At 41.5% G+C, this 21,210-nt stretch overlaps 1 protein-coding gene across 1 annotated transcript in view; it reads left to right on the plus strand.

Annotated features, from left to right (window-relative positions):
• The window catches only part of KCNMA1 (potassium calcium-activated channel subfamily M alpha 1), a 488,218-nt gene that overhangs the window by 448,255 nt on the left and 18,753 nt on the right, over positions 1–21,210 (plus strand). The window contains exons 24-25 of the mRNA XM_058542759.1: positions 9,647–9,760; positions 14,540–14,670. Coding sequence (XP_058398742.1) covers positions 9,647–9,760; positions 14,540–14,670 — 245 coding nt within the window. The remainder of the gene's footprint in view (positions 1–9,646; positions 9,761–14,539; positions 14,671–21,210) is intronic.

Here is a 21,210-nt window from a genome sequence, read left to right on the forward strand (position 1 = left end):
CTTTAGAGCCATGTGAACATTCAGCGTCCTTTGCTCTGAGATTGAGCAGCTCTTATAAAATGGTGGGAAGTTGTAATAGCAGAGAACTGGGAACCTTGAAAGCTCTTTTTTGGCCCGATTCTTCTAAAGCCCCTTAACCTGTAACCTTTGACTGATCACTTCCGTCCCAGAACCTCAGTTTCCCCAACTTCCAAAGCAAGTAGGTTCTCAAAATGACCCTTAGGATCCTTACAGCTCAACAAGTTGTGTCCATCTACCCTGTCAACCAGCTGTTCTCAGCCCATAAAAGTCACACAAGATTTCAAAGTTTCAGGTTTTTTTCTCTTATTAGTTCATAGAAGTAATAAGTTCTATGAACTTATTAACTTATTAACTAATAGTTAATAGAACTCTATTAGTTCACAATTTTAGCATATTTTTTTCTCTTGCACAAATAAAACATATTAATTTTAGAAAATTTAGCAACTACATATAAGCAAAAAGAAGAAAATATGCATTCCTATAATTTTATCATGCAGACATAAGAAAGTTGACACATTAGTTTTGCTTCTGTAGATAAAAATACTTTCCCCCTCAAAAATGGATCATATATGTTCGTATAGGACCTGTGTTTTCCCGCAAATATTCTATCATGGCCATTTTTCCATGTCATTACATGTTTTCCTGCATTTTTTTTAGTGGATGCATACTTAACATAATCAGTTTCCTAAAACTGAACATTTATGTTGTTTTCAATTTAACATTTCTACTTAATAACTACAAATGAAGAACATTGTAACCAAATCTTTAATATAAGGAAATTATTCCTGTACATATATTTTTAGAAGTGAAATTGATTAGGCCAAAGGATATGTGAAATTTTAAATCATTTGATTCATATTACCAAAGTATATCTTACTTTTAAGTTGTAAGATGAATTAGGAGGCGGTAAAAGGCAATTGAGAAGTTGTAGAAAATGCACTATGATACCCTGCGCTCTTGGGCAAACGAAGATATTAGACCAGGGGAATATTAGGTTTCTTTCCAAATTTGTGGTCTTGGTTGTGTTTGAGTTATGACTAGTTTTGCTCTTTCCTTGCTCCCTCCCTCCCTTCCTTCCTTCCATCAACCCTTCTGAGAGACAGATATTAGGAAAAGTAAGCTCTTTAAGCTAACTTTAAGGAAAGAGACTGTCTGCTTGGAGAGACAACTCTTGCAAATATATTTGCTTCATGTGTGTGAGACTTGTCTAAGTGCTGAATATATCTTATGAAGCTTAGTGAGCAAACAGCTATAGAGAACTTTGGTTGGTTGGTTGGTTGGTTGGTTGGTTGGTTTAGTTTGCTTTGGTTTAGTTCAGACCCAAAACACAAACTCTAAAAAAGATGAGGTACTTAACACAGTGGGTAGAGCCAGCTTCCCAAGGCATTCATCAAATACAGTCTCTAGAAAAAAGTACTGTTAAAAATACCATTGTTACTTATTGCAAATAGAGGAAATGGAGGGGGGTATTGATCCTGGTCTTATCCCTGGTCACTGGAAGGGAACGAGAAACCTTGAATGAAGATACAGTCACTTGTTTTGATAGAAATTCAGATGTGCATAAATCATTTCACCAAGCAAAGAACAGAGATTTTTCTCAGTTACGGTACTATTTGGAGCATTTTGGTTGCAAGAGCTAGAAATCCAACTCAAAAAGGCTTAAATAAAAAGGGCGTCATACAACGGGGGGCCTCTGGCTTTAGGCACATTTGGGCCAAGGAGTTTGCATGGTGTCAGAGCTCTGTCTCATTCTCTTCACCTCTTGATTCATTTGCCCCATCGTGGGCTAGACGGTCACCAAAGTCCCATATTTACATCCTTCTGGCTTTGCACCCGCAGCGTCTCTAACATCTTTTACGTCAGGGCCTAGGGAGAACACAGATTGGCCCCAGCTTGGAGAACAGACGATCTTCAGCCATCCGTGTGTCCAGGATGATGGGAGACCATCTTGCCGACTCTGTGAAGTCAGACTGCCTGGCCTCATGTTGCCACTCCTGTGACTGGGGTGGGGACAGAGTTGTCCTACCCATCACCATCACTAAACACTGTGGAATGGGTTCCTGGGCTGGAGAAGGAGTCGAAGGGGAGAAGATAACAACAGATATCAACTATCCTGGCTCTGCCACCAACTGGTTCTGTGACCTTGGCTATAATAATTTCTCCTTTCTGATCCTCGGTTTCTTCGTCTGTAGAACAGAGGGATTGATTAGAGGATTTCCAGAGTTCTTGCACCTTTAACATAGAGTGATTGGTAAAAAGGCAAAAGAGACCCAATAGTGTGGTTTAGATTTCTCAGAATTGTCTACTTATACGGTTTTTAAGTTCTGTTTTTAGTCTCTGGGTAGGGGCAGTTATCAGCTCCAAGCACACGAATTATTTAGAATACAGCAGATAACAACGCAGTCGAAACTGTCAGGGGCATTTTCCCCCCATACCTCCCCGACATTGACCTCCAGCACCCTGTTGGTGCCAGCTCCACCTCGGGCTCCCAAGTGGAAAGTGGTCAGATGGAGTAGCCCACGTGCAGTGTCAGGAGAAGCTACTGCCTTGGTAAATAACGGTTTGTTATTGAGTCAACACTGGTCAGCTGCCTAGCCTTCATGACTCAGGACTCCAACTTTGTGGAAAGCCACTGAAAACTACTATGAAAAAATATTACAAGGTTAAACTGAGGTTTTCTCTTGGCCAGATTTCTCTTGCAGACTTTTCCAAAACTCTATTTCCGAAATCAAGCCTGTGCACTTGGATTTTCTCCCCACAAGTTAGAAAGCAACTGTGCATCTATACATGGAATTTTCTCTACTTCAGCTGCTGAAGAATTTGTTGGAATACATACTGCAAAAAATGACTACTGTGGCTATTACTGTACTTGCTCAGGGGAGCTATTCAGATGCCTCATTTATTGGAGCTTAATAGATTAAAAGTCCAAATTGAGTCTCATGATATAAGCCTAATCAAGTTCTAATCTGCATAATTTTCCCATAAGCAGCAATGGGAAATTTGGATAATTTATGTTTCAGCAGTTGCCGATCATGTGTTAAATAGCATTGTTGCATTTACTTATCAAAATATTTTTATTGATCTTCACTTCATCTGACATTTGGCTTTGGGACTTTTTTTTCCCCTGGCATTAACAGGAAATTTAATTCATCTCATAGATGATGTAATATGAGATGTTTCTCTTGATTTTAACATGTCTTTATAGATCATTTTTAACGGTGATCTTTCCCTTTTACAGCTTCATATTGAATACCTGTCTCAGCAAACCTAGATGACTCTGCCTAATTTATTTCCTTAGTTTAACGTAGCATATGGATTTCTAACTATCATTTACATGCACACAATAAAAGATAATTTGGCCCACCGTTCGAAACTATTCCTTTATGTTAAATCTATGGGGGTGATGGAGGCACTTACCTTCATTTCTCCATCTATTCTAGGGGAGGTGATTGATACGAATTTCCATCTCCCACTCTCCCTGGAAAGGCTTAGGGATTTAACTAGGGAAGATTTAGAAAGTACTTTGTGTTTTCCCCCATGGAAAAGTACTGTAATAAAGCATTTGTTATATGTACTGAGCTGTGCATGCTACCATACCCAAGCAAGTTAAGCGTAACTACAATGGCTCCCAGTTGTTATCTGCTATTGTTTAAAAGTGGAAACAATAAAAGAGTAAGACTGGCTCGGGCCTCAAACTTGCCTGCCAAGGTCGGCGCATGAGGAGAGACCATCACATGCAGAGGGGAGGCGGCACGGAGCGCGGCTGTCCGTGGGCTCTGAACTCAGACGGCCTGGCTGCAACTCCCACATCCGCTGCTTACAACTCTGTGTGTGCTTGAGGAAGTTATTTGGCTGCTCTGAATCTTATTTCCCTCATCTACAAAATGGGAATATTAATATAAAGAGTCCCTCCACTCATAGGGGTGCTATGAGGAAGAAACGAAGTGGCCCGTGAAAAAGCCCCCCGTACAGCTTTGGGGCCTAATAAGAAGCAATATGACATGGTGGCTTAGAGGAGACTCTGGAGCCAGTTTACCTGGGTTTAAATCTGAGATCTGCTAATTCCTAGATGTATACCCTGGAGCAAATTGCTTACCTTCTCTGTGCTTCAGCTTCCTCATCTGTAAGATGGTAGTATCTACACAGGATGGTTTTAGAACTGAAGTTATCACATGAGCAGAGTTTAGTGTATAGTAAGCACTCAATGAATGTTGGCTATTTTTTTCTTGAGGTTCTATTTAAGCCCACCGTCTTCATTCTCAATTGTCTTAATTAGTCTAGATCGAGAACATGCTTGCCTTTGCTTTAAGTTCCACAGGGACCATGACGTTGTCTTTCTCATTTTCTAATGCACTCATGTCTTCATTACCCTGGAACCTTTATCTAGCCATTCCTTCTGGTAGGTCTTGTCTGAGCCAAAGCATTTCTTCTTGTAACCACATGGTGCCTCTTGGATGCTGTGCATATATGCATGCATGCAGCAGGTACCCCAAACAATTAATTGAAAAAATGAAACCTTGGTGATCTTGTTATTCCAGTGTCTCTTCTCGCACTTCTTAGGAATAGGCCAAGTGTTTGTGTTAAATTGTTTAATTCCAAGTCATCCTAACTGAAACACCCTTGTCTAATTTAACTAAAAGTCACTTACCCTTCCAGTAACTTCCCAGGCAGAGGCTGAGTGCTGCCTGCCCTTGGAATAAGCATTTCATGAAAAGAATATCAGACACTGCTGATTTTGTTCCCTTGGACCCAACAGTGGCACATATGGTCAAGAACACAAATGCTGGAAGAGAATGTAGAGAGTAGTGAAAACCATTTTCAAAGGAGCCTAAAAAACAAGAGAGGAAAGTTTATGCCCCTAAATAATTAAGAGAAGTGGGAGTTTAAGTCTAGAAAACAGAAGACTCCAGAGAGATTCTGCAATTGCTAGAAAGAATTAAGAACCTTTCACACACGAAGACTGGACACCGCTTTTTCACATACCTAAAGAAAATCCTAGCTATCCCCATATCCTGAATCCTCCTTCCTTAAATATTTTGGGGCGCTGGCCCGGTGGCGTAGTGGTTCAGTTCGCACACTCCACTTCAGCAGCCCAGGGTTCTCGAGTTCAGATCCCAGGCATGGACCTACACACTGCTCATCAACCCATGCTGTGGCAGCGTCCTACATACAAAATAGAGGAAGATAGGCACAGATATTAGCTCAGTGACAATCTTCCTCAAGCAAAAAGAGGAAGATTGGCAACAGATGTTAGCTCAGGGCCAATCTTCCTCACCACAAAAGGATAAATAAATAAAAAATTGGGGGCTGTATTTTTATCACTGGGTTGGTCTGATTATTTCTACCAAAATATACCCACTCTGCTCATTGCCTTCCCATTAATTTTCCAGGATTTTCTCTATGTGAAAATTCCTTTTAAAAATGTGCCAAAAGCCACCTCAGTTCTTTCTCCACAGGGAAGGGGTAATGATGGGTGCTGTGCCTGTCCACAAATATTGATTGTGTACCTAGTAAAATATTAACATCAATAGTCAACATTTTTGAGTACTTGCTTCATACCAGGTGTTGTATGTTTTGAATACACTATTTCATTTTATCCTCACAACACAAGGTAGGGAATGTCCTACCCTATGAAGGAGATGCTTTCGGTTTATAAACAAAGAAGCAGAGGCTTGGAGAGAGTTTGTGCTATGCTCACAGTTACATGGCTAATAAGTGGGTGAGCCAGAATTTAACGCAAGACTTCTGACTTCAAAGTCTGTGCTCTTAACTATTGTGCTCTGTTTTCTTCTCTATGGTCCAGGCATTCTGTAGACAATCTGGAATGTTGAAAGAAATAGAAAACCCAGTCTTGGGCCTAAAGTTCGCATACAACATATGGAATGCGCTTGCTTGACAGGGGCGATGTTGGGCCCAACTATAGCTGATGCCAAAGGAATAGAACTGGTAATGTAAGCCATCACATCTGCCCCTGAGGATTGGAAGGAGGTCAGGTAGTCTTTGGAAGTCATTTTTAGCCCAAAACTTCCCTCCCACGTCCATGCTCAATAGAGAGCAACGTGGATACATCTGAAGATTCAAGAGGCCATCTTGGTAAGAGCTTGGGCTGTAGATGATTAAACTTGAATCTTTTCCTGACTGACAACTTCTCATTCCAGCTCTCTAAAGCCAAAATTCTTAGTCATCTCTTCTGGCAAAATAAGTGGTTGTTTCTAAAATTAATTTCCCAAGTGTTAGTTTAAGCAATAAAGGGAGTATTCCCCAATTTCACTGTTTTCTAGCTGTAGATTAGGATCCCTGGAATATATTCCATGTGTCAGTGCTTTCACATGTAGAGCTGGAGCCCTGTTTTATGTAGAGAGACTTAAAGTTCAACCAAAGATGTATCCACTGCAGCAAACAATAATGGGATGAGGAGCAAGACAATCAGAGACCTGGACACAATTTAGACCTGCCCCTTTATCAACTGCTGCTCTGATGAATGGAGTAGATGGCATCAAGTGGCATCAAAGGCTGGATTGCCTCCTCCCTTCCAAAGGAAGGTGCCTGAATTTCTGTTCTCTTCAAGGTCATTTAGGGAATCTGGGTTAGCCCTGCCATTTCAAACCACAATTTTCCCATGTTAGGACCTCTAAGAAAGAAGCGCTGCTAATAAATTCTGTTCGTCTTTAATACAACTCCACACAAGGGAAAAAAAAGATGAAACCTATTTCTTTGTCTTTGCCTTTTGCTTTTAAAGATGTGTGGCTAGAAAAGTAGCAAAATAGAAAGAGATGTTATCATTACTGAAGTTTTCTTGCCAACAAAAGTGCCCTGTTCTTGGGGTCATGCATAGGAGAGAGAAAGACCTTTAATGGAGAGATGTCTTTGGACACCCACCATAGTTTGTCATTTGCAGATGCTAATGGAACCAGGCTTAGCGACTGAAGGGGAAAATGGACTATGAAAGCAAAATGAAAGAGGCCTATGAGGCAGGCATGTCATTTCTAAATGAAGGTTTCATGCAAAGGAATTGAGTCTTTTCACAGCTGAAAATGGAATCTTTAAATAAGACGAAATAAAAGGATGCTTTGGCTTGTTGCAGATTCTGGTAATGAAATACAGTTTTCCTAATACCGTGTGACCTGCATTTCTCCCTGTTTTATGGGTGCTATTCCTTGACATACAAACTCGTATTTTCTCAAGTCAGCATTTGATGATGGATGTCAAAATACAGGCCATGTATTATGCATATAGCATTACCGATTTAAGGTGTTTACTTGTCAAGTTGAAGAAATTCAAAAACGTCACATCCACTGAATCTGCACAGCTGTCACTTGCAGTTTTTCAAGCTTTTGAATGAAACTTCTGATGAAAACAGTTTAGTTTTCCCCTCCACTGCTCTAGGGGAAGAAAACAGCTAGCATTTAAAATGCATGTCCTTGGTTATATGGTTGGCTGAAAAACACACATTCTAAAGTTTAGAAAGATGGACACTATAGTGTCATTCAAAATTACTTACCCTGTGCTCAGTATATCAATATAAAGAATAAACTTATGTGCAATCAGAGAATGAATAGTAAATAAAACTTTTTTTTTCTTTCTGAAAGTATGGCACTCAGTAGTATGAAATTTATACACAGGAGAGCAGAAAATAGGAAAACCCTTTTATATTTTTCTGGCATTTCATGCATTGTACACCTCCAAAACCACAGGCAATTATTGAGCACCTGTCATTTCATTCCTGATAGATAAAGCTTCACACATATCATAATGCCAGAATCAACCCAATCTTGTCACATTACTGGAGAGTAAGTCAGGAATCTGGTCACACAGTCTATTTGGAATTTTGTCCTTTAAAACTTAGCAAGTGACTTTATATCTATAAGTCTCAAATTCATTGATAAGCCCACGTAGCCATTCACTGAGGGCAAAGAAGAGAAACCAAAGTGAATGTGAATGTCTGCCTGTCCTCTAAGGTCGGGGAGCAAATTGGGCCTTGCAGCCAGCATGAAGCTGGCGGTACCACTTGCTGTGTGCTTCACTTGGTAAAATTAATTTTCACCAAATGAATATATGAGGTAAATAAATGCCTCATGTTTCTGTGTCTCTCTGCACATCCTTAAAGAGGCAGCCATTCAGCCTAGCTGGGACGATTTCTCACCCTCACTAAACTTGAAGGTGTAGTTGCACCAGGCTCATTCTAATATGTATTTGGGTCTGAGACCCAAAGAAGCCCAAACTGCAGAAATCAAAAACCAAGTAGCTTGCTTTCCAATTTACTGTGTCCACATCTGCCTTCTGAGGTCTGTGTTTTCAAGGGTCCACTATAGGCAGGTGGCATATGTAGCACTCAGGATGACTTTAGCTGCAGTTAAAAAAATAACTCCTCAATTTGGCTTAAACTAAAGGAAATATATATATATAATTGTGTGTGTATATATATATATAGTGTGTGTGTGTGTATATATATGTATATATGTATATAAAATTATCACACCTCAGGAATTTTTACCATAAGAAATTATGCATGTGTGTGTGTGTGTATATATGTGTGTATATATAAATATGTGTATATATATATATATGCGTGTGTATATATATATGTGTGTGTGTGTGTGTGTGTGTGTATATATATATACACATAAAATCTCATATAGTAAGAAATCCTGAGGTCACTTGGTTTGGTCATAGGGCTGGTTAATTCAGGAACTCGAGGGCAGTCATTCCTGTCATTCAATCTTTCTATCATTCAGTTTAGCTAGCATCGTTAAGCTGGTTTTTTCCTCACCTGGTGCCCGTCCTAGTTGCAGGATGGCTGCCACAGTTTCAAGCACTATAGGCCCAAAGGCAATGTCCAGTGGATTAAAAGAGAATCCCTTCCTATGTGATTCTTTTTAAGAGCAAGGAAACACTTCCTAAAAGCCCCCAAGCAGATGGCCTCCCACTTTGCCTTGGCTAGAACTGTGTCAAAAACCCAGGCTTGAATCACTCACTGCGAGAGAATAAGCAATCAGTTGGTTTAAGATAAGAGTCAGGATAGGTTAGGTTATGCTGTGGTAACAACAACAACAAAACAAATCTCAGTGGCTTAAAGCAACACATGTTGCTTTTTCACTCGCTCAGAACGCTTTGTGGGTCTGCGCTGCTGTCCAGGGCTGCTGCCCAGCCTTTGTCTGCATAGTAACCCATGTTCCCATGGTTGCCATGGTCTGGGAACAGAGGCAGGGAGTCAAATACGTGTACCAGAAGTGATGATATACGTTGTTCTGTTCACTTTTCATGGGCCAGAGCATTTCCTATGTAACACGGCCATATTTAACTTCAAGTAGGCGCAGAGGTACAGTCCGCGTTGATTGTACCTGGAGGGAGAGGGGAACCAAAATCTGTGAGCAAGATCAATAATTGGTTTAGAGACTGGTTTTTAGGGAACTATCAAAGAGGGTTACAATTATTTATAACGGTTTCCTTCTTTGTTCTTCTAAAAAACAACTCTTCAGAGTTTATCCTGGGAATGCTAATTGTTGACCTATAAATAATACATAAGCTACATTTTTGGGGGGGGATTGTGTATATACACTATACTCTGATTATTTCCAAATTTCCATGTCTGATTTTTCTCACTTCTCTCTTTCCTTCCCACTAGGGTTCACACCTCCAGGAATGGACAGATCTTCTCCGGATAACAGCCCAGTGCATGGGATGTTACGCCAGCCATCCATCACGACTGGGGTCAACATCCCCATCATCACTGAACTAGGTAGGGGTGAATGTCAGCTTTAGGTGGATTTTTTTGTCCTCTCTTCCAACCATGTAGGGTGGGAGGAGGTTGGCCTATTTCTTAGCTCCTTCAGCATAGCAGGCTCTAGTGGGGTTTGTTTTGGGGGAGGTTTGAGAGAGGTATGGGTAGCAGTATGACAGATTATCAAAGGGAAAACTGATCTATCTTTCCTCCGAAATGAATAGGCAGTTTCCTTCATGCTGGTCACTGTTTTCCAAAGAGCGTGAGATGATGGATTTGAGATTGGTCGTAAATTAGGGAAGAAGGAGGAAGGAAGGAAAGGCATAGTCCATGGACTGTTTCTGGTGATTTTCATTGGAAGCACCTCTGGACAGAAGCCTCAGGTCTAAGCCAAACCCACTTTGAGAACTGGATAGAAGCATTGGGCTAATGTGTAATAACTCTACGTTTGATCTATCCTAGTTGAACTTCTCAGCTGAAGGCCATTTTCAGTGAATGCCTCTCTGGTCCAAAACATGATGGGGTTTTGAGGGCCATGATCGTTGGCCAGTGGAATCCACCTTTTAAACGTGGCATGGCACTACCTGCTACCATTTGTGAATTTGCAAAACTGCTGAGTGGTCTTTTTCCCCCAAGACAAATACTACCTACCTACCTATGGTCCTGAGTCCCTTTACTTGAGAATGTTTCCTCTGTTATTCCCTCACTCTTCTTTTTCTGTACTTTCCTCCACTCCCTTTCCCCAACCCTTAAATGCTGTACCCAATTAGCTAAACCTGGCAAGTTGCCTTTGGTATCAGTCAATCAGGAAAAAAACAGTGGGACGCACATTCTAATGATAACTGAACTGGGTAAGAAGCACTGTTTTTCTTCACATCAGTATCTTCTTTTGTTCTGTTGTTGGTGTTTCCAACTATCATCAGCTTGTTTTTTATTTCACCGGCTGTAACAGAAAGGCTACCCCATGGCACTGCTTTGAATGTGTTTTATTTGTGGCTCTGGTTGGAATCGACTGTCTTGTTCTGGCCTTTCTTAATGATTTTTTTCCCCACACAGCATCAGTAAACCTTTGATCACACCCATCTGACCTGGCAGTTGTGTCCAAAGCATCTTTGCTCTAATTCATTTTCTTTGGCCTGGGCCTTTTTTTTTTTCTTTTCCACGTTCCCCCTGCTCTCTCGCCTTCTCCCTTAGATTCCTCTTCCAACACACTGTCAGTTTGACTGACATGTCTTCACAGCTCTCAGAGAAAGTCAAAGGAGAAGTATAAAAATTTTAAGACAAGAAACCTGAGACGATGCCTTCCCTCCAGCTGTTTATTTTCCTTTATTCTGACTTCATTTGCGTTTTTTTCCTACTAGACCCTTTCTCAGAAGTTCTGGTTCTGAAGCCATGAAAGCAGCCAGCTCCTAGGGGACCTTTTCTTACTAAAGCCAGATTTCAAGAAGGGTGCCAAGGAGGAGCTTAGCAACCACTGAGGCACAGCCCTGCACTCTGACCCCACCCTGCTGGCCCAGAGTCCTCTCTGGGAGATTCAGAGTGGACTCATGGGGAAGAACAAGGGCTTCGGTCATGACTGCATTTGTCAAGCCCTTCCCCGTTGCCCCATGACTTGGTTAATAACTCCATGAAAGGCACCCATCAGCAGCAGGTCACAGAACTGGGGATTGATCTTCTAAATAGAGACAGCAAAAGTGCTGCTTGGCGGAGGGGTGGATAGAGAGGTGGGGAGCACCTGCCTTCAAATGACTCACAAATGAAACTAACATGCCATTTTCTTGGCCCCAAAATATATTTCAAAATAAGAGAGCAGGCTTTTAGCACAGTAATCTTGCTTGTGAAGTGTCTAGAAACTAAGGAATAAATTGTCCACCATTCAGCACTGCATTATTGTAGACGTAGCTATTTATCAGGACAGATTCTCTCCGGTCAAGGAGTATCACACTATTTTCTATTTCCAACAGTAGGAGAGGTGTCTTTGTCATGTTTAGAGAAGTTGGCTAAAAGCCAAGGTTTCTGGATTGCTCTTCTCAGAACCTTAGGGTTGTGAGAGACCCAGGGAGCTCTTGTGGCCCAGACCTCTGGTTGGAAAATTCATCGAAACATCTCCATCTTAGAAACCTTCAGCAGCATTTCAAAATCATCACTGCTTGGAATTTCTTTCTCTATTTGGAATTCATGTGCTGCCAGCTAACTAGAATATCTTGATTTGTGATTACTGAAAGAGAAAAGGGAAAGCTTGGTACCCCAAAACTGAGGCAACATTTCAGACATTCAAATAGCATAATTGAATCTCCTGAAGCCTTTGTCTCTCACCAGATTTCTTCTATGAGCTCAGAGAACCTTCCATTTGTTCACCTCACCCATACCCTCTGCCTTAAGCCATATTTTTTGAGCGCCATACCACCTTTGGCAATCATACCATCATCCTCTGACCACTTCACCTCTCCACATCCCCACAAGTATTTCCTATTTACCTACATGTTCTGAGATGTAGTCTGCATTACATCAAGCCAGTAAAATGCCTTTTTAAAGACACAGAGGATACCAAGGTCAAGCAAATTTTTAAAATGCTGTAGTATATACCAATCTTCATCCACTTGGAGAGTCTCAGTTGATGTTAGTGGGCCAAAGGTTCCTAGGAGTTCCCAAGAAGGAAATTTGTTTAAAGCTGTTTAACCTGTTTCCCAGTTGTATTTGACCATGTACATTTGGGAGTGATTGTTTTAATTACCTCTTAGCACCCATATGATTACCGTTCTGTGAAAGCAGTTTTAGGTATTACCGGCTGCTCTCCCTCTGAGACTGGGTAACCCAGAGCAACACACAGGATTTTCACTGAACCCTGGCTCGTGCCTTGGAGTTCTTTCTCAATGACTCAAATCCCCAGCTCGCTGAAAATCTAGAGTCATCTCTCCCGACTTGAAGCCATTTCCCCTCCAAGTCTAGCCCCAAGCCTTCCTCATCGTCTTGAGGAGAGGTAACAGACACTGCTCCTTTTGGTGTGTTGATGCACATGCCCTCTTGACTATTACAAGTAATTAAAACCACACTCCTCTGTATGTTGTCCTGAGTTCACATTTTCTGATTCACAAAGCAGGAAGGCTAAATATACTGTGGCCTACAACATGCTTTTGGGTAAGTGGAAGGAGGGGACGAAAAGCTACCACTTGACCCTGGTAGGATCCCTGAGCAAGTCCTTACGTACTTCTGAGAGGACGGAGGGAAGCTGGGAATTTTACCAACTTAGTGGGTGCACAGAACATGGATCACGAGAGCAACTAACATTTATCAAGGAGCGGGGCCAGGCTCACCAAGCACAATCTATAGGAGTCTCCTGACAACTTCATGAAAGCTGCTATCATTTCTCCCATTTTACAGAGAGAGAAACTGTAGAATGATGAAATGCTTTACCCAACAGAGTCACTGCATAGCCTGGATTCAAAACTTAGTTGTCAGATCCTGATTTTGTACTTTCACCCACTAGCCTGTAATCCAAGTGCTGCTGAGACAATGGGGGGCCCAGATGTGATAAACTTTGGAAGAATAGAGCAAAGCTTTTCCCCCATTAGGATCTTTCTCTAGGGAAACAAGGCGGTGTCATTTAAAAATAATTCCATGCCTAGCCATTATCCTATTTTCATTTATTCTACCTCATACAACAAACAAACAAAAGTTAAAAAAAAAAAAAAGGAAAAGTTATCCAAAAGTTACTTTCAGAAAAAAATTAAAACAATAACTCTGGGAAAGAGAATTAGCTGCTGATACGTTTAGAAACGAATCAGAACAAGGAAAACCTCATCTATTCTTTTCCTAAAAGCATGATAATTATTCCAGAAATCACGAGTGCTCATCTCCTCCCCCACCACACACTTTCTCCCCTATTACTTGCTCTGTAAAACTGATAATTTCTGAAGCCAAGATGGGAATGGAAATTAATTTGTCATTTAATTTTTAATAAGTTAAAGACATCTCAGTGACACAACCAATCAGTCTGCACATGCATGCCGGAGGAGTCCTTGAGGAATCCTCAGATGGAAATGAAATACAGCATCAAATGCTGCATCTGCTTGAACTGGAGCACTGGAAAGATGGAGCTGCTTAGAAGGGGAAAGGGGGCACGTGGGCGTCTCCATGCAACTCAGAATGCAGAGGAAGTCTTTGTCTCAGGCAGCTGGAGACAGCCAGGGATCCAACCCACCTGGGGTCGCCTTTGTACTAAACAGGGCCTATCGCGTGTGGGCCTGGATTCTGGGCCAGGGACACCAGGCGCTACCCAGGCAGATCCCCCTGACAGGCTGTGGGTTGCATCTGCAGGTGAATTCCTTGCTATTTGTCTTTGCTGTGCTCGCAGTGTATTGCTCTTCACTCTCAATAAGTTGCTTTCTTTTCCTTGTGGCTAAACTTACCATCCCAGCATGGCTACTCATCATTGAAATATGTCCATCTCTCAAAGGACTTGGCTACCAAAAAACGCTTCAAGGTGTTTTTCGGTCATGATTCTAAAACTATACCAAAGGATTGGCCAGTACTGTCACTAGTCCTCCAGCAGCCTGCCACGGGGCAAGTCTGCTTGAACTCATTGCTCTCCAGGCCTCGGAAACTTGAGCAATCGCATAGGAGCAGTCCATTGAGTCCTACTGACCCCCACCCTAAGATCCATCCACAGCTTCTCCCATGCTTTTCTTTCCTCTTCAGTGACTTCAGTGTTTCTAAACCACTAGCCTGCTCTCTCTCTCTAGCTTCGCTGCCTGTATGTGGTCTTTTGAGTTAATTCTTATTTTACACTTTTTCTAGTGAACGATACTAATGTTCAGTTTTTGGACCAAGACGATGACGATGATCCCGACACAGAACTGTACCTCACGCAGCCATTTGCATGTGGGACAGCATTTGCCGTCAGCGTCCTGGACTCGCTCATGAGTGCGGTGAGTGGGTGGGGGTGCGGGAGTGGAACACCTCCAACCTCCAACATGAGAGGCACGGGGCAGGAGCTTGAGCTGCAGTGGAGAGCAAAACCATGCAAAGCCTGCAGTCTGGAAAGGGATACTGACGTTAATCAAACTACAGGCATACCTCCTTTCATTGCACTTTGCTTTATTGTGCTTTGCAGATATTGCGTTTTTTACAAATTGAAGGTATGTGACAACCCTGCGTTGAGCAAGTCTGTCGGCACCATTTTTCCAACAGCATTTGCCCACTTTGTGTCTCTGTGTCTCATCTTGATAATTATTGCAATATTTAAAACTTTTTCATTGTTATTATATTTGTTATGGTGACCTGTGATCAGTGATCTTTGATGTTACTATTGTAGTTGTTTTGAGGTGCTGCAAACTGCGCCCATATAAGACGGCAAACTGAATCGGTAAATGTTGTGTGTGTTCTGACTGCTCCACTGATAGGCCATTCCTCCCTCTCTGCTTCTCTCTTTGAGCCTCCCTATTCCCTGAGACACAACAATATTGAAATTGGGCCAATTAATAACGCTACAATGGCCTCTAAGTGTTCAAGTGAAAGGAAGGGTTGCATATCTCTCACTTAGTATCAAAAGCTAGAAATGATTAAGCTTAGTGAGGAAGCCATGTGGAAAGCTAAGACAGGCCCAAAACTAGCCCTTTTGCACAAGTTAGCCAAGTTGTGAATGCAAAGGAAAAGTTCTTGAAGGAAATTAAAAGCTCTACTCCAGTGAACACATGGATGATAAGAAAGCAAAATAGCCTTATTGCTGACATGGAGAAAGTTTTAATGGTCTGGATAAAAGATCAGACCAGCCACAACATTCCCTTAGGCAAAGCCTAATCCAGAGCAAGGCCCTAACTCTCTTCAATTCTGTGAAGGCTGAGAGAGGTGAGGAAGCTGCAGAAGAAAAGTTTGAAGCTAGCAGAGGTTGGTTCATGAGGTTTGAGGAAAGAAGCCATCTCTGTAACATAAAAGTGCAAGGTGAAGCAGCAAGTGCTGATGGAGACGCTGCAGCACGTTATCCAGAAGATCTAGCTAAGGTAATTAATGGAGGTGGCTACACTGAACAACAGATTTTCAGTGTAGACAAAACAGCCTTTTATTGGAAGAAGATGCCATCTAGGACTTTCATAGCTGGAGAGGAGATGTCAATTCCTGGCTTCCAATCTTCGAAGGACAGGCTGACGCTTCTTGTTAGGGGCTAATGCAGCGGGTGACTTTCTGTTAAAGCTGATGCTCATTTACCATTCCAAAACTCCTGGGGGCCTTAAGAATTATATTAAATTTATTCTGCCTATGCTCTAAAGCATGGCACAACAAAGCTTGAGTGACAGTACATCTATTTCCAACATGGTTTACTGAATATTTTAAGCCCACTGATGAGTCTCACTGCTCAAAAAAAAAAGATTCCTTTCAAAATATTACTGCTCATTGACAATGCACCTGGTCACCCAAGAGCTATGATGGAGATGTACAATGAGATTAACGTTGTTTTCATATCTGCTAACACAACACCATTCTGCAGCCCATGGATGAAGGAGTAATTTTGACTTTCAAGACTTATTTTAAAAACACATTTCATAAGGCTGTAGCTGCCGTAGATAGTGATTCCTCTGATGGGTCTGGGCAAAGTAAACTGAGAACCTTCTGGAAAGGATTCACCATTCTAGATGCCATTAAGAACATTGATGATTCATGGGAAGAGGTCAAAAATATCAACATTAATAGGGCTTTGGAAGAAGTTGATTTCAATCCTCATGGATGATTTTGAGGGGTTCAAGACTTCAGTGGAGGAAGTAACTGCAGATGTGGTGGAAATAGCAAGACAACTAGAATTAGAAGTGGAGCCTGAAGGCGGGACTGAATTGCTGCAATCCCGTGATAAAACTTTAATGGATGAGAAGTTACTTCTTATGGATGAGCAAAGAAAGTGGTTTCATGAGATGGAATCTACTCCTGGTGAAGATGCTGTGAAGATTATTGAAATGACAACAAATGATTTAGAATATTACACAAACTTGGTTGATAAAGCAGCAGCAGGGTTTGAGAGGATTGACTCCAATTTTGAAAGAAGTTCTACTGTGGGTAAAATGCTATCAAACAGCATCGCATGCTACAGAGAAATCGTTCATGAAAGGAAGAGTCAGTCGAAGCTGCAAACTTCATTGTTGTCTTATTTTGAGAAATTCCCACAGCCATCCCAACCTTCAGCAACCACCACCCCGATCAGTCAGAAGCCATCAATATTGAGGCAAGACCTGCCACCAACAAAAAGATTACGACTCACTGAAGGCTCAGGTGATGGTTAGCATTTTTTAGCAATAAAGTATTTTTTAAGGTATGTACATTGTTTTTTTTTAGACATAATGCTATTGCACTCAATAGACTATAGTATGTGTAAACATAACTTTTATATGCACTGGGAGACCAAAAAACTCATGTGACTCACTTTATTTTGATATTTGCTTTATTTTAGTGATCTGGAACCAAACCCACAGTATCTCTGAGGTTTGCCTGTGTCATACAAATAAACGTTTGATTATAAATTCTTGAAAATGTGAGGAAAACAAGGAAGGCTATGAAATAAGTGAGCACTTGGCCTGGTCTTGGGATCAGAAAAAGATTCCTCAAAGAAATAAAATATATTTTATGTCAAGAGCACTCAATACAGAGGGGAGATTTTTGTGTGGAAGGGTATCCCCGAAGAAGGAAAGCCAAGGCAAAGGCCTGGTGGGGGGAACCTAACAGTCTTAGGGAAGCCAAAGAAGCCTGTGTAGCTGGACCACAGTGAGAAAGGGAAGGAGGAGGATGAAGCAAGTTTGCACCCATAAGACCTTGAAACCCATTTTCATGGTTTTGGTCTTTTTCTCAAGAGCAATGAGGAGGCCTTGAAGGCCTTTATGCTGGCAAGTGATGTGATCAGGTTTATGTTTTCAGGGAAGTGCCTTGGCTGGTGCGTGAAGGATGGCTCGGGAGGCAAGATGGCAGCAGGAAGTCACAGTTAGAGGCTGTCATAGCCTAGACGAGGATAGAGCTGGCAGAGCTGGAGGGAGGTGGATGGATTTGAGTGGTATTCGTTAGTAAAACTGATATGACTTGGGAATAGATGGAATATGAGCAGAAGGCAGAAGAGGGCAAAGTATCATGGGTGACTCCTAGGTCACTGCCAGTCACTGAGGCAGAGTCCTGGGAGAAGACCAGGCGTGAGGGCCAGGCCTGGCTAGTTCTCTACTGCAGGGAAGGAATGGAGCGGTGGCAAAGAGGAGGGTGGGCTGGCCAAGGGATCAAAAGAATCTTTGGTTTCTTTTATAACTTGGTATGTATCAAATAGTCAAAGCATTTGTTTTTTGACTTTTGAGACCAAAAACAAATAACAATTTAAAAGTAGGTCCCACTTTAACAGAGCCGTCTTGATCTGCAAAAGGCAAGCGGACATTAGAACAGGTCATAACCTGGGGATTGTGAAGTGTTCCCACTGAGTGTCTTTATTTATTATATAGAAAAGCCTCTTTATTTTGGAATTCTCAAATTCGCAATTTGTGAAAATACAGACATAGGCTGGATAAAAACTGACCTTTGGAGAATCCATGAAAAAGAGTTTTATTGAATGCATTAAAGCCATAAACGTAGCTCAGAGAGTTTTTATACACATACATTTCTTAAAGTGCTTAAGAAGACTATTCTCCTGAATGTGTTAAACAACTGATGTGCTAATTGTACATTATTCTCATCTATTCATTAAACCTAATCCCAGAAGGACTTCTATTTGAGGAAAGAAAAAAACATAAAGCTTTTTAAGACTAATTTAGGTTATTCTATATTCCTGAATGTGGTCCAACTGCAAGCATATCGTAGTTAAAAATCAGAATTATGGATTTAAAAATAATTATGAAATGACATTCATCTGAATTAAGGTTGACTGGGCTTTATGCCGTTCCATTGCTTTCCAAGCCAAGAAGGAGAGAAAATGGTCCCTAGAGAAGGGCATTCTTGGTTTCCCAGGACTCATGACCTTTCCGATGGCCTGAGGGTACTGAGCCTAACCTTTCTACCTGCTAGTGGTCTTGGGCTCAGTTTGGGCAAACTCCTAAAGCAGGCCAGAGGGAATGATAGAAGCTACAGGATGTGCTCATTCACAGTGCCATAATCCCTGTAACGGTCCTCGTAGTCTCCAAATCCAGTTTCAAACAAATTTCTGTTATTCATCTCTTTGGAAATTTCATTTTACTTCTGATCCTAATTAGAGAGATTTCCGAACACTGTTCTCACTAAGAGGTCATTAAACTGTTTACAGTAGGTTTTTTTTTAAGAGCTACAAAATACTTCACTAAAATTTTTAAAAATCCAAATTCATAAAATTATTTATGTTTCTACTTATCAAACATTCAGTATATTCCAGGCAGGACCAGCTACATAATTTGCAAGGCCACTTTTTCAGGAATTGTTAAGAATTTCAAAATAGGTGACAGAAGAACATTAAACCAAGTGAGGGGCCCTTCTGAGCATGGGCCCTGGGCAGCTGCACAGGCCACACACTCATGAAGCCAACCTTGGTTCCAAGAAATAAAACTGGTTTTAGGCACCAAAGAACTTCACCTGTACACAGCCAAGGGGGCACATGGTGACCATGGGTTGGGGGTGGGGGACGCATCTGGATTTGAGTTGCGCAGCTGTCTTTCTCAGCATCACTAGGGAGTCAGTTTTTGGAAACTCAGATGAGAAATCAAAGTGGATTGGTTTGAAGTTACAAAAAAGCTACCTCTAATGTCCTTTGAAATACAAACTAAAATGTTTTGGGAGAGGTTGGCTAAGGCAAGTATGGATACAATAGTCTGTGAGCAGCATTTCTTCTGAATTCCAGCCTAGGGAAAGAGGGTGTCAAGGAATCTAGTAACTGTCGTTGTAATTATCATCAGCAGCATCATTTATTGAGGCTCCAGAACTGTGTGAAGCACATCAGCTACAGTGTCTGACCTTTTGGACAATAATGTGAATAAACCTGGTTTAAGTGTTGAAGCAAGACGTGTTTAACTGATCTACTGATGATAGTGACTTTTCAAATCATTAATCAAAATGCCTATCCAATCATTCCAGGTCTTGTTTTCATTGTCTAGAATGAGAACAGTGTAACTTGTTCCACAGTGAGGTCTCGAATCCAACAGACCTAGTTGGATCTAGACCTTCTGATAAAATGTTACCTGGGATTTATTTGCATTCCACCCAACCCTAATTTATGAAAAAAATAGGAGATCAGTCAAGTACTGAGGCAGTAACTAGAAGGAACTGAAAGGGTTGGCAGGAGTATAAATTGAGAAAGTGAGACTCCTCCAAACAGCAGGAACAGGAGGGAAGCTTCCATCTCAGGCCTTCATTTACAGCAACATCATGACATCCACACACTCATCTCTTTAGATGTCGATGATCTCCTTTTTCCAGCACTCCTCCCAAAATTGCCATTTAATTATGTGTCTAAACATTCCCTGAATATTGTCCTTCAGAACTCAACTCCTGCTGCTTACTGCTTCATTTGTTAAAAGAAGAGTGTTTTGATTCATCACAGGCATTCCTGGGACAGATAGGGATGTTACAGACATGGCCTCATGGCTTTCTCCTGCGAATCAACAGCAGAAGCACATGATGAGAGGGGATAATTATGCTTATGGGTATATGCCTCTAAGAATAAGATTGTAATTAAGAAATGTATTTTTCAGATTGATACCAGCTTGCTGCTCACATATACACACAAAAAAGATGAAAGAGAGCCTCTGTATTTAGAGCTGGAACTAACACATGAGTATTCAGATTTCTTTTCCACACAGCCACCACTTCCCCCTACCCTCACCCCCAACTGGAGTTCCACCTGGACCCTCCCTACAAAGAAAAGATAAGTCATGGACACAAGAGCCAGACTGCTTGAATGTGCATCCCAGCACCACCATTTACTGGCTGTGTAACCTTAACCTCTCTGTGCCTTGGTTTTCTCATATTTAAAATCAGGATAATACCTCATAGGTCTTATAGGATTGTTGAGATGATTCAATGAGTTAGGTTGTAAAGGGACTAATGCAGTACTGAGCACAAGACAAGCTCTATATGTATTTGTTGTTATTAATCAATACATTTATTGGGCACTTATTAAATGCCAGGCACTATTTACCAGCTGGGGATTCAGCAGTGAAGAAGAAAGATGAAGACCCTGCTGTCATGTTGTTTGAAACTTCATTCTAGTGGGTGGTAACTGTGTGTCACGGTAACATGTAAGTGAGTAAATGAACAGTGTCAGATGGGAATAACTGATTCAAAGAACACAAACTAGTTTGAACGGGTGTGGAGACCTGTTTTAGCCACAGTGGTCAGAGTCAAGCTGTCTTAGGAGGTAACTTTGAAGTTGACACTGAAAAATCAGAAGAAGAGGACACGGTGGGGCAAGGGTGACTGGCTTTCCCAGGCAGAAGGAAGAGCCAAGACAAAGACTGAAAAGTGGTGATGAGCTGGGTTTGGTTTTTCTG

This window comes from Diceros bicornis, chromosome 6, assembly GCF_020826845.1.
Source record: "Diceros bicornis minor isolate mBicDic1 chromosome 6, mDicBic1.mat.cur, whole genome shotgun sequence".
Classification (NCBI taxonomy): Eukaryota; Metazoa; Chordata; class Mammalia; order Perissodactyla; family Rhinocerotidae; genus Diceros; species Diceros bicornis.